This window comes from Paramisgurnus dabryanus, chromosome 18, assembly GCF_030506205.2.
Source record: "Paramisgurnus dabryanus chromosome 18, PD_genome_1.1, whole genome shotgun sequence".
Classification (NCBI taxonomy): Eukaryota; Metazoa; Chordata; class Actinopteri; order Cypriniformes; family Cobitidae; genus Paramisgurnus; species Paramisgurnus dabryanus.
Genome location: NC_133354.1, coordinates 22,693,077 through 22,707,635, shown reverse-complemented (window position 1 = coordinate 22,707,635; position 14,559 = coordinate 22,693,077). Strand labels below are relative to the sequence as shown.

Here is a 14,559-nt window from a genome sequence, read left to right as displayed (position 1 = left end):
TGGTTTTCAAAAAAAAGTTTTGCTGATTGTAATCAATACACCAAAAAAACATGGTTACTACACTTTTACCACAATAAAACCATTGTTAATTTTCGTAAGGGTTTGTTGTGGGTACTGTGTTACGTCATACGTTTCATTTTGAGCTTATGGGTAATAATAACTTTTTAAAGTCTTGATTGTCTTAGGCTCACGTGGCAAGAAGTATTTACTAAGATATTCAGCATTTCCACGAATGTGAATGTTGCCTAATGTGTTACTGTGTCATGACGACACATCTCTAAACTTAGTTTGTGTCATTCCACGAAACAAGAGCGACTGTTTCGTCTATGCTCCTATATGTTTCGTTTTAAAGTGTATTATTTTGTTTATTTATTTTTGTATGTCCAACCTGCTGCTGAATGTACATGTGAAGAATTAAACATGGCTGTTTGTAATTGTAGTTGCCATTGTGTGAAGCTTGTGGGCACTTTGCTCTCTCTAGTGGTCACATGAGGCCAACACTCAATATTTTGACTACTATACTAAACCTAAATTTCATTATTTCCAGGTTGAAGAAATACAGATGAAAAGAGTGATTTATCACTGTATGAAAGTCCAGACCGAAGCATGAATGAATAAATTAACGCATGGGTATATACAGACAAGCAGTCAATGAAGCTTATTTCAAATATATATGAATAATGGTAGCGGTTATTCTTGCACCCATAAAAAAAGTAATGTACGTGTCTCTTTAAACATAAATGCTTAAGGGCATCTCAGCAATTAAAATGCACTGTATAGAAAGTCATATGTAAAGTTTAACCTGTGAAACACAGGAGTGGGTGGATTTGAAATAGCATTGTGATGTCAAAGGCACAGATCTTAAGGGAAATCGAGCATAGAGGGTTGGCTTCTTTGTAGACGGGGTCACATCTGATCGAAAACTCACTGTTTATGCCCGCAGGACTCTAAGCTATCTCATTTTAAATTCATCCACGCTAAATGACTCACTGTTTCACATGTAGTCTGCTTATGGACAGAGATATTTTTGTTAACCCTTTGGGTAGGTATGTGACAAAAAATATAAATACTAGAAAATTCATATATAATCATATGTTAGATAATAAAAATACCTTTAATGTTTTTTAAATGAAAATTTGATTACTGATAATTATTAAGAAAGTTATGGAATTTTTAAACTCGAATATTAGGGGTCATTTTTGTACCCAATTAAAACAATAAAACTATGAAAAACTGACCTCTTCCGCTTGACCAAACACTTTAAAATATCATAACTCATCATTTATTGGTCTATTTGCATAATTCAAACCCCAGAGTGTAGGTAATTAAAAGCCCAACAAGATAAAGATGACCTCTTTTTAAAAGGTATATATAAAAATTGTATTATTTCTGATTAACCACTAATTAATGAAACTGTGAGCATCAATCCACGCATATCTTTCCATATGAAATCAAAGCCCTCTCAAATAAAAGCTATATTTTTATATATTAAAGAAACATTTCATTGTTTCTTTAATATTTCTTAATTGACTACTAATGCTGGCGAGCAATTTAAATAGTCAGATATTATTAATACATTAATTGATGATTATGTTATTTATCATTAATAAATCAATAAATGCATGCATGTATTTATTTATATGTTTGAAAAATCATGCCGATAATGTAATCTAGAGATTCTAATTATTCGTTCTGTATGATTACTTTGAAAAATACTGCACGGATTGAATGGCCAATATGATTGAATGGCCGATTCTGCTTTTGACAACAACGTCACTTGCGGATCGTAATAAACACATGCGAATGTTAAAATCAATCCCAAACTTCACCTAGTTCAAGTTAAATGTATATTCTATCAAAAGTATTAGGTTTGAATACTTATTAGGCCAAAGTATTAGGCCAAACACAAGAGAAATTTTGCTTCGCTTATAACTTTCTTCTTACGGCAGCGATCTTGGAAATTCGAACGAGAGAATCAACGTGAGGAACTAATTCATGTCACTAGTATATGGGCTTTAGAGGTATTCACAAAGCAAAGATATGACCGATTTCCTAGTCACCAACAAATACCTGCTGGGAACACAGCCGTGGGAACAAAACGCTTGTGCATATTACGTCATTTTGTCACATATCTACTTTGGGAAAAAGTTATGGAAAAAATCCATCTTTTCTCCGAACCTGCTTGTCTTCTGCACGGTCTTTACCTAGACAGTAGACGACTCTGGGCCGGATCTGCACCGAAGTCAACAGCTCAGGTGCAGATCCGGCCCAGAGTCGTCTGCTGTCTGGGTAGGGAAAAATCCACATCCTACACTCTTAGAAGAAAGGGAACAAAACCGTTCACTGTGATGGTACCCTTTAAAAACGCCCTAATATATGCACCACACTGTAAGATAAAGGACACAATAAATTATAGAAATTTTTCTTGAAACAAACATATTTTTTTTCTGTAATTCTACATTAAAGATATGTACTTTTGAGATACTATTGTAATATTTACACTTTTGTTTACACATTTGTACTTTTTAAAAGGGTACTGCCCCACGCATTGACAGACTTATACGGTACGGTATTTTTAAAATGATTGTGTTATTGTGGTTTTTAGACAACTCAATAAGGAAAATAAAGAGGAAAAATCAGTTAAAGATTTAATTAAATAAGGAGTATAGACAAATTTCAGGTTTCTATACAAACAAGATATATTTTCGGTCAATATCTGACGTTATTTGCCGATTCATTCCAAACTTTCCCAAGGACCCAACTCCAGGCCATATGTAAAGTATACATTCAATCAGCAGTGCAATTGACCAGTTGAATAATCCTGTTTGCTATATTGTCTGCTGCTGTTCCCTATGGTCTGTAATACAAAAGATCTTAATAACATCTTTAGACCGGTTAGAGTAAGTGGATTTCTGAAGAATGAGATATAATGACCACCTGCACACTTCAATCTATGCTAATCACTGTGCCTGTGTCTATTGAGTTCAGTCTTCACGACTGAGAAAAGCACAGGACTGTGATACACAATTACCATTGAGATGATCTTTAGTTGTCATTAGTGCTTTGAGGATAATGGGCAAAATTCAAAGACCTGGTCATTGAAAATCAATGAAAGGGACATAAAGAGCCAATCTGCCACAGATCCGGATAAAACCTGTGCACAATTCCCACTCGGCCTTATCTCCTTCGGACCACATCAAATCGATTATTTACAAAAACATCAATTCTTTGAAAAAAAAATTTCAGCTGCACAATAACCACACACGTAAAAAGCTTTTACACACTGTGTATGCATCCAGACAATATGTTAAATCTCTAACACAGCTGTGACATAAACTAGGAGCCATTTTACTATTGTTGTCGTTTTTACGGTAAAAAACTGGTAGCTGTGTTTGCCAGAAAAGCAGTACAAATACAGGAAACATGTAAACAACTTTAAGGGGTAAAAACATGGCGTTAACTTTTTCATGACAGCAAAGTTTTGTACATTTCAAGATTCTTAACGGTTTGTTTAATTAACTGATATATTTGTCTGTTATTATAAATCTGCTTTGTATTTCATAACACAGGTGGTAACATGGACAGCCACATGCTGAATCAAAGTTGATCACAACAAGTGGCCTTTCCATAGATCGTTGCCAAAACATGCAAAGATGGTTGGTGTGTAGTGTCATTTACACAAACACCATCATTGTAATGCATGTGACATGGAAAAAATTATATATATTATACTAAACGTAACACCCCCTAATGTACATAACTGGTAAAATATAAGAGTAGGCTAAACATTATTATTTAAATGAAATGTCATTAAATGTGAAGGTTCACACACTGGCAGTTGTGGAAATGTCATTTTAGTTTTTCACCATAGATTTTACGGTGACTTTTAACTTACAAAAAACCCCGTAAATTTAACAATATTTTACTGTAATGTAAAATTCAGTTATACATGGATATCAGCTGACGTCACTCACTTGTCTTCTGCCATTTTGAGTACCTGAAGTGGTCGCAAAAGAACTAGAAGCTATGCCTTCAATATGCTGTGAGCATCAAAATCGCTATTTTTACAACACTAAGAAGGCTCGACACAACATGATATTTTGCTCGAAGTATCGCCTGTGTCTCTACACGTGAACTCGAGCATTGAGAACATTGTTTGTGAACACAGAGTTAACAAAAAAGAAGGTTTTGAACAAATGACTTTGGATGATTTGGCGTCCGGTCGCCGCCTTCTTCCCAGTCAAGATGTATCGATCTCCAATTGCGATGTAAGGAGTGAGGAGAGTAAAGATTGATATCTCCTAAAGCATAGTTCCATAAATTTGCACGGATAATTCGTTGTTTTGTCGCAAGTGAAAAACAATATTGACCTTCTAGTTGAAAAGGGAGCCTCATATGAGATTCATTCATTCGCATTCCGAAATCAATTCTTTACGTCTGGCAGAGACGACGAGCGGACACCATAACATCCAAAGTCAGTTGTACAAAACCTTTATTTTTAGTAAACTCTGTGTACACAAACAATGTTCTCAATGCTCGTGTTCATGTGTAGAGATCCAGGTGATACTTCGAGCAAAGTTTCATGTTGTGTCGCGCCTTCTTATGTTGTAAAATAGTGGTAGTTCGGTAGCAGCGGACAGCGGCTGGAAGAACGCATCAGGGATCGAGTAGGCACCCTAACCAAGATATATTTTTTTAAAGTAGCGTTTATTTTCATGACAGTCGAGATGCGACATGTTGTCTTTTGCAGCCCTTTACTATATCCGTAACATCCATAGACAGTAAAAGATAAGAAATCCGTAAATCGTAGCAAGGTAGCCAATGCTTGTCAATAGACCTTTCTCACAGTAACCGGAAATACGTAATCGTTGTGTAAGCGGAGTTCCTGTCAAGCGTCAACACACTAGAAAAACATAAATCCGGGCAAGTTTAAAATGGATCAAAGAGTCTACAAAACTTCGTTAACGGATTTGCCAAATATTACATTTGCTGATGTGACACGACTAATGGAGGAAAACTTTTTCCATGAAGAATTTGTCAATAAATTTCTAGGTAAGTAGAGAGCGAGTATAACTGTTACTGAACTGTTAACTAAAACGACACATTATAAGTCTCTCCGGATAGCCTGAATCCACTTCTGTATACCTTCACCATCAACAGGGAATTTATGGAACAGATACGGCTTTTTACATTGCCTTGACTGCGGAGGAAGTAGATTTCCGCGACGATTGCGTAGTTCCGGTCATAAATACGGAAGTTGTGAGAAAGGTCTATAGCCTACTGGTACTCGGTAGGTCCTCAAGATGGCGGCATGACGTAAAAGGTCACATGACTGAAATCTATCTATAGGCTATTATAAAGATTTCAACCGTAAAAATGCAGACATTTTTACTTTATTTCTCTGTAAAACTAAATCTAATATTTGTTAAATCTATTACAGTTTTTAACCGTAAATGTCAAGGTTTTTCAGAATTAGTCAATAATTTGTTTACCATTAATACTGATGAGGATAAGGATCACTTATTACTGATAAGGATCACTTATTACTGATAAGGATCATTTATGACTGATAAGGATCACATATTACTGACAAGGATCAATTATTACTGATAATGATCAATTATTACTGATAAGGATAATAACCCCTCCCTTGCACATGAGGCTGCAAAAAGGTCATTGTAACTTTGAAGCATTAAATCTTCAAAACATACAGTCATGCGGCACATCATTTGAAAGCTTAGACTCTCAGGATTCCATTAAGCGCACACACAAAAAAGTAAAAAAAAAAATATTAGTGCAACTTTCATGAAGTTAAATCAATAAAAACCATTCCTTCCAATACAAAAAATAGTCCCTGACCATTAATAAAAATGTGTTTCAATGTGTAATATGCATGAAAGCTCAAATTAAAACAACAAACCGTTCTCAAACTGATACGTGTGGTTGCTAGGTTGCTAAGGGCGCAGTGATAAACAGAACCGTTGGGTGAAGCGGTCATAGCTGTGTTTTATCGTGAATAAAGCACACCTGTTGACCAATCAGAATCAAGGATTGGAACTAACCGTTTACCGTTTCAGCGGTAACAAAATAAACAAGCCGCTGTCGCGGTCCGCACGTAACTTCCGGTAAACTCCGCTAATAATAAATAACAACAAATTCTTTAAACATAGTTTATTTATATAACAAGCAAACAAAACAACACATAGATTACCTAGGAAATCAAAACATTATTTATTTTCGACGAGGCATTTGTTCAAGAGATCAGTTTAGCAACTAGTCAGAGTACCATTAAAAAAACGAAACCGGAAGTAAGGTTCGGATCCAGACGTGTATCACGTGCGTCCGATGAAACCATCTTTAAAGCAGTCATAAAACTGTAACCTAGTTGTTAGTTACCTGAACCGGGCGGTGCCGATTTAGGATATTACCTTACCTTCAAAATCTTCCCTTTATCCACTTCGGTGAAATTGTCCAAAACAAATTGTTCATAAATCCCCCAATGTCCAAGGAAATGGAATATCCAAGCCTTTAAATCCAAAACTATTTGTTCGCCTCACAATCTTGACTTTTCTGACCGAATTACGATATAAATACTGTAAACAATTAGTTCACAACATTCGTTCGACTCTCACTTTTCATTCACGATTTATAATGATATATTCAACAAGTGTCACGTTTATTGTGCAACGTCTGAGGAACAAATACGCCCCCTTGTGGAATTTCAGCCGTTCCTAAAATTACAATTTTTTTCAATATTAAAAATTAGCTTTGTTAGCTTTCTTTCTACTACTGAAATCCTAAAAACTATTACATAAAAAAAAAACATGTAATACTAATTTTAAGATGTGGAGGCCACCATTATGTTTCATTCTGGATCAACAATAGTTGTCATGAAATATTACTACAGTTTACTATAGTAATTGGGTCATTCTACAAAAAAGGTGGAAATGCTTGTCCCTTGCTTTTGCAGACCCCTTAATAATTTAATTTGACCCAAAAATCCCATAATGATATATATTTAATAAATATAGACTGTCCTTAAAATGATGAGAGAGTTTATTTATATAAAGTTCTTTTTTTTTTTTTACTTTTTTTTAAATGTCTGGTACTGAAAATTGCCCTGTCCCTTTGATCATACATGGAAGTTGAACTGTGTACTTTTTATAAAACAAATCTAATTCACATTTACCTTTAACCCTGTTTGAATTTACTACAACACTGAAATGGTAAAAATACACTATTAATATGAATAATATCAAATAAATATTTGTCCACCAAATTTATGTCATTGGTGTTACCCTACCCAAAGCACTGAACAATGCTTCAGCTCTTTGAAGTTTTTCTTGGGGCAAGAGGTCAGTGGAAGAAGTGCAGTGGAGGAAGGCAAAAGGTTTGTGAGATGTCTTATCTTATTTGTCTAAAATATCATGATATATCTAAGAATTCTGAAAAAGATTTTTTGGATGTCATTAGTGTTACTCTTTTTTTATAGCTGGGAGTGTTAAGATCTTTAAATAAAAAATACATTATACTGAATTAGTATGTGATTGTTACATCTCTGATGAAATAGCACATGGCTATAGTTTTTTTCTGCAAATTGTCATTGGTGTTACCATCATTGGTGTTTCCATCATTAGTGTTACTAATCTAATGAGTACTTCCTAAGCACTATTCCTTTAACTGACCAACATAAAAGCATAAAAACAAAACAAGATGGAACATTTTAAAGTTTTATCATATTCATTATCTATTATTATATTCTAAATTTGTCATTGGTGTTACATTGTGTCATTGGTGTTAAACCAAGTTTTGGTGTTATGAATGTATTTTCTTGTACTTTCTAATATTTAGTTGTTGACATGGGATGTAAGACATTTTTGATATTTTAGTCTTTGCATCAAAGCCTTTTTGGTTGAATATTTTTGTTTTTGTTTAAAGAAAAAAGTCAAACTGAGAATCAAATAATTTCATACAATGCTGGGTAAAGATGAAGAATTTAATTAAACAAATATTAATAATCAATTATTTTTCTTGCTGTTATCATTCCTCTACTCAACCTTTAATTAAATACACAAACTGTAATGAGAATTTTTTTTTAGTATCAACAACATTAATGTTGTTTAAATCACAGGTAACACCAATGACAAATACATGACTCATGGATTCTTTATTAAAATTTATTAAAAAGTTAAAAATAGATTAAGCTCATCGTTTTGCGGATTCATAGATTTGACAAGTTAATTAATACTATTAAAGAAGTTTTTGGTATGTTGAAAGGCGTTAATTTAAGCAGATTTCCATCACCCGGAATTTCACCTTTTCTGTAGAATGACCCAATTCCTATCTACTATAGTTTTTCATGTGAGAATGTTTTACTCCCACACTTTTACCTCTCAGGTCTTTATTTTGTTCAGCTTTTATTTGTTTTCTGTATTGTTCATCATTTATGTCACTCTCCGGTTCATATTTTGACATCATGTGTTGTGATGTTAAAAAAAAAAAACATGGCAAACTCAAGAGTAAAAAGATTTTACCAAAGTTTATTAAAACTGTGACATTTGTTCTGTGTTGACTTTCACATCATCCCCAGTGTTAATCTATTACGCCGTCCATGTGTTTATGCATGTCAGGTTACCAAACAACCATTTCATTCATTTCCGTAAATCATTAAATTGGAAAATAGCTGACCGTTGGGAACCACAAGACCCTGTTTGGCACAAACAAATAACAATTTAAGGCAAACACACTACATGAGGCACAAAGTGTTCTACATGTATAACCATCATCATTTTTTTTTTTTTTTAAACAAGAGCACTTCAAGTTTAAGCCAAAACACAGTCAAACTGTAACACACCAACATTTTACATTATCTGCACATTTAGTGTTAAGTAAAAAAAAAAAACAGATTGTTTATTTGCAATACATACGTTATTTCCTCTTGTAGTCATGTAGTGTTCACTTTAATGCCGTTTTTAAGTACAAAACTATTAAAAACAAGACTAACAGCATTCACAGGATTCAAAAGCTTATGTCCCCTTTCACCTGACCAACCAACTGAAACTTATTTAATCCAATACATTTTAAGGAAAACTATATATTGTAATGCATATCTGTGAGCAGAGAGGTATTTTTTAAATAAACGATTATAAAAATAATGAGGAAAGTTGAAAATTAACACAAAAGTATTAGGAATAATGCAAAAACACCACAAGTAAATACCTAATTTTTTTGTCCTCTTGAGAACACACACAAAAAACCCATCCAATTTTAACGCTTGAATGGATTTTTGTTAAAAATGTTCAATTCGACCTTGTGTCATACGATGTGGATTTTTGGGTGTAACAGTGATGGATTGAAGTTGTTAAGCTGATTGTGTCAGAGCTCATCTCTCTGCTCCACTAATCTCCTCTCACAGTTACACAGTGCTGTGTGATCAGACGGTTGATGAACCGCCTCCATATCAGGATGAACTACAGGCTGAGAGGTCTGACGACTCGCATATGTCTGCAAAAAAAGCAAAATTATTGCTTATAACTTGATGGCAAATGTGTCTGTATAAATAAATGTATATAATTGTATATTTATAATTTTTGTGTCTACAAGGCTGTTAAGCTGCAACCTATGTGGAGTATAAAAATATCATGTCTCCAGGTACTTATAATATTGATAGATATTGAAAAATTATAAGAATTGTGAAAAACTCACTTGTAAAACACAACTATGCAAAAAAGCATTTTGGTATGAATCAACATTCGCATACAGAAGAGCATTTAGCATTTAAAGCGAACAGTTTAGTACATGTGCTTAAAAAGTCTAGAATTTTTATGATATTATCCTACACTACACATGAAATAGTATGGATTTTTTTCCAGAAAACTTCTTGCATAAAATAGATTCAAGCACTTTTAATGACCTGTATCTATGTATGTATATTTTTTTGCAAAAACTTCCCAGGGCCTTGAACTTTTTTACCCAAATTCACAAACTTTCAAGGATTTCAAGGACCGGCGGGAACCCTGATTATGGTTGTTTATGTATGCTATTTATATTTATGAATAACTCTATTTGACTACTAACTAGTGATGCACCGATGTATCGGCCACCGATATTTATCGGCCGATTTTTGATGAATTTGAAACCATCGGCATATCGGCAATAGCACGAGAAAGGCCGATACCGATTGTTTATTAATTAACAGCATAAAGAAATCCATTATATGTAAAAAATAAGTTAATGCCGTTAATAACATAAATACTGAATAGCAAAAACCACCTTTGAAGGTTGTCATGTTGTCTAATTATATTTGTTTTAGCTTAATTTGTGCCTCTCTTATTATGTTGGTCAGTTGAATGTTAATTAGATCCAATCCGTGTTCGGGTAAAAATAATTTGATGCAGAAATAAACTAGCTAATAGACCAACTGTATAGTATTGTATACAAGTGTTTAATATCGGTATCGGCCAGAAGTTGTCTGTTTAAATCGGTATCGGTCCAAAAAAATCCCATCGGTGCATCCCTACTACTAACCTCAATAAATAATTAAGGATTCATTGTTTATTTACTTCAGAGTCTTACCTGAAATACTGAGTAGTAGTAGCAGTAAAGTCTGTGAGGCTGGAGCAGATCTCTGACCAATGATTGGCCGCTCTTAGCAATGACCTCTGCTTCTGCATCACTGTTCTGTGTATGTTAGACAGGAGAAATTTTGTTAAAAGTCCTGTGAAATTTAAATTAGGTGTCACATAGTCAGTGTAGCAAGTAACAAATTTTTGTACCTTAGCCCAATTGATCTTATCAATGAGGTCAGAAAGGTTCCTCATCACAGGTATGTAGTGCACACCTGCTTTCAAATGTGTGTAGAAGTGTTCATAATACGGTGAATCCTGCTTTAGGACCAAACTGTTGCCCAGCATCAAATAAGGAAACCTGTAGGCAGCTACCGTCCCATCTACATTCACCTGGTATTTGTACTAGAAAGATTGCAGAAGAATGTATCATTAAAAACCTGTATTTTTTAAGAAAAAAGTTTTTCGAACAAACCTTTAAGGGTCTTATTTTACCTTGAAAAAGTCAAAGAAACCAACCAGCGGAGCCTTGCCGAGATCCTTCTCCCGGTCCCTAAAGAAAAAATATGCCGTTATTCCAGCGTCAAGCAGCTCTGGGTTTTGTTTGGACATGGTTACCAGATTTAAGCGTTCTTCTCGACTGTCTCTGCCTCTGAAGAAGGCCTTGCTTGTTTTATTTGACCACATAGGACCTAGAACACAGATAAACAAGCACAGCACGATGAGACACAGATATTGCCGATATTAGTATTCGAGACACGAACTGAAGCAGCACCTGTGTTCCCCTGGACGGACAGCAGGTCATTTGTTACGCCTCTCATCGCCTCTAGAGTGGAGTGTGTGATGTCGTAAGTGGGAAGGATGATGTCCCGTGTGTCCGTGGACCCACACCATGAGATTATTGGCACTGGTTTGTCACCCACTTTTCTGTTCTCCATCGGCCAGTCGCCTACATTAATATAAAATTCCACATCAGGTAATTTTACCTGGTTGTGATAGAAAATATGATAGAAATGATAAGAACAGAGTTCATTGAATAGCTTATATATCCAATTAATCACCTCACCAACTATCTAATATAATATATGTGACCCTGTCTGTGATAGTCTCATAATCGAAGCATGATATTAGGAGAATCAAAGTTTGATTTTAATCTTTGTCATGATCTTATCTAAAGATATCAAGGATATATTTTAACAGAATGTTCTTTATGTAGGATCATTTTATGTAGAAAATCAGTAAAGCACAAAGAAATGACGTTGGCTGGGTTTTCAGACTGGATCACATACTGTTACCCAGATTGCATGTTGTGAAAGTCCCTTACAAGTGAAATAAGGTGGAAAAATCGTACCTTTCGAGCCAAGGAGAGGAGAATCTCATCTGAGAACATCTTGAAATCTGTGTATTTGCCTAGTGAACGACGATACACTTGGTTATTCAGGATGGTGTAGTGAATGAGTCCACCCCGCTTTGCAAATCGCTGTGGAACTTCCTGCAAGAGTTGCTCAAGGTCAATAGAAGGAAATGAACTGAAATCCATTTGAATTTGAGGATCTTCCTCCGGGCACTGCATGGTCTTCTGCCAGGCTGACACATCTGACTGTGAACAATCACAGTATTCGTGATAAACAGGACCTGGAAATGAAATAGACTTTCAGACTATGCAACAAAGTAAGCCTTCTTGCCAAATCTAATCCAGGACTGCAATACTTCATTTTATTGACCTTATACGATGTTTCTTGCATATTAATATTGAAATGATATACATTCAGCACTTTTTGTGTTATTTTAGCAGTTTACCAAAATTTAGTCCAGTTACAGTAAAATAATGAATATTAGCTTAAAGGAAAACACCACCGTTTTTCAATATTTTACTATGTTCTTAGCTCAACTTAGACAAATTAATACAAACCTGTCTTTTTTTTAAAATGCGTGGACTTAATCTTTTTACAGCTTGTCGTGAATGTGTTAGCATTTAGCCTAGCCCCATTCATTCCTTAGGATCCAAACAGGGAAGAATTTAGAAGCCACCAAACACTTACATGTTTTCCCTATTTAAAGACTGTTACACGAGTAAGTATGGAGGCACAAAATAAAACGTGTTGAGAGAATGAGAACTATAATGTATGGCGGAAGAGCAGCACTTCAACCTCGGCGCGCCGTAACATCATCACTCCTGACTACTCCCCCTCTCGCTCAAACTTAGTGCTGCAAACAAACTAAAGGGCTCGTTATAGTCGTGCGTAGGTCCTACGGCATAGCCGCGACGGCGTAGGTTCCGCATCGGTTTTCATTTATACTTTTGCGTCGTCGTCTATGTTGACGTGCAAGCACACGTGCGTTTAACCACAGTAGCAGCGCGAACGTCAAAGAAGAAGCAGCTTAGCAAGTTAACCCACAAACGAAGAAGAAACAGCAATTTGTTGTGTATAATTTGAGAAGACCAGCAATGATGGAAGAAAATAAACAGCGACTTTTGATACAGTTTGAGTTAAATCACTCCTCAACTTGGCTCATCTTTGTTTTCACAGTCACGAATGGAAATACCTATGACGCAGTTTTTTACCTAACGGGAGGGGTTCTGGTGGACCAATCACAGCGCTTGCGGTCCGTGTAGAACTGACGCGCTGTAAAAATGTTTGCGAGGTGCGCGTCAGGCTACGCAGAGCTACGGATAGCCTACGGCGTATAACCTACGCACGACTATAAATCGGGCTTAAGTGCCCTTCCGCCATACAAAATAGTTCTCATTCTCTTGCCATGTTTTATTTTGTGCCACCATACTTACTTGTGTAACTACTCATGTAACAGTCTTTAAATAGAGAAAACATGGAAGTGTTTGGTGGCTTCTAAATTCATCACTGTTTGGATCCTAAGAAATGAATGGGGCTAGGCTAAATGCTAACACATTCACGACGCGCTGTACAAAGATTAAGTGCACGCATTGAATAAAGATAGATATGTATTAATTTGTCTAAGTTCAGATAAGAACATAGTAAAATATTGAAAAATGGTGGTGTTTTCCTTTAAAGCACACTCTTTATTTAGACGATATTCAATTTAATGGTAATAATAATTTGGTATTGCTAATAATCCATTAATGTTAGTACAAAACATTATTTTACCTTTAAGCGTGTATGGTGATTTTGCCACTGGCTGGTCTTTATACAACACTTCAATATTTAAACCCTTTGTAGAGCTTCCATAGAGACGATATCTAACAAGCAGAGAACCATCACCCCGATCCAAAGGTGGCTGGATATGAATACGAAGATACTCCTTTTCCAAAGAGGTTATCTTCACTTTAAATAAGTCGTTACCTGACATGAATAATACAGAGTAGGGAGAGAGAGAGAGAAAAATGTGAAAGTTGTGCACTAGCATCAAAGTACTGCTATTAAATGAGAACGGGGAAAAAAGAGATATACTAACTGGGAAGACACATTTATTGTTCATGTAATTAAACGGGTAACTTAACCTATCTTAAATAATACTGTATAAAACGTTCATAACGTTGACATTACTACATTATATAGGCTACTGTGTAGTTTAATGATCACATCATAATGATAAATTACCAGGCGAGACAGTGATGTTTGCTCCTTGCGAGTCGACAGTCTGAATGTAGAAATATCTGACTGGCAACACAACATCAGGATTCAATCCAGGACCCCACACAACACATTTAGCCGGATCAATGGCAATGTCTTTACAAAAACCTAAGTTTAAAAGTGCAATAATGATGAGCACATGTGCGTTTATAATGTTTATCTGAGAGAGCATTGTGTTTGTCCAGCCTTTCGGAGCAACGCCGATTAATTACAGAAAAAAGATCACAACAAAAATGCTAAAATATCTACAAAATTAAACGTCGTTTACATTAATCATTTCTAAGGCACAGCTGTAGCATTTACATAAAAAATGTAAGTAAAGAAACAGTTAACTATGCAGATTTTGAGCGTGGCGCTTATGTTGCGGTGCGCCTCAAAATAAT

The 14,559-nt window shown here is 35.2% G+C and overlaps 1 protein-coding gene across 1 annotated transcript; it reads right to left on the bottom strand.

The window, feature by feature from the left end:
- Positions 1-8,520: 8,520 nt before the first annotated feature.
- On the bottom strand, positions 8,521-14,553 carry poglut3 (protein O-glucosyltransferase 3). The gene is made up of 8 exons (XM_065287314.2): positions 14,144-14,553; positions 13,691-13,885; positions 11,917-12,200; positions 11,341-11,551; positions 11,061-11,257; positions 10,776-10,970; positions 10,576-10,680; positions 8,521-9,504 (listed from the first exon to the last, which is right to left on the bottom strand). Exons 1-8 carry the CDS (start codon positions 14,346-14,348, stop codon positions 9,376-9,378), a joined length of 1,521 nt encoding a protein of 506 aa, XP_065143386.1. The 5' UTR covers positions 14,349-14,553; the 3' UTR covers positions 8,521-9,375.
- Between the last annotated feature and the right edge of the window lie 6 nt (positions 14,554-14,559).

Bases quoted from the DNA above. Each gene is read 5' to 3' on its own strand.
- poglut3 (XM_065287314.2), bottom strand. From the start codon at position 14,348: ATGCTCTCTCAGATAAACATTATAAACGCACATGTGCTCATCATTATT. The intron at 12,201-13,690 runs GTAAAATAATGT...TTTCATTTCCAG, and splicing joins ATCACCATACACGCTTAAAG to GTCCTGTTTATCACGAATAC. The intron at 11,258-11,340 runs GTGCTGCTTCAG...TCTGTGTTCTAG, and splicing joins GTCCGTCCAGGGGAACACAG to GTCCTATGTGGTCAAATAAA.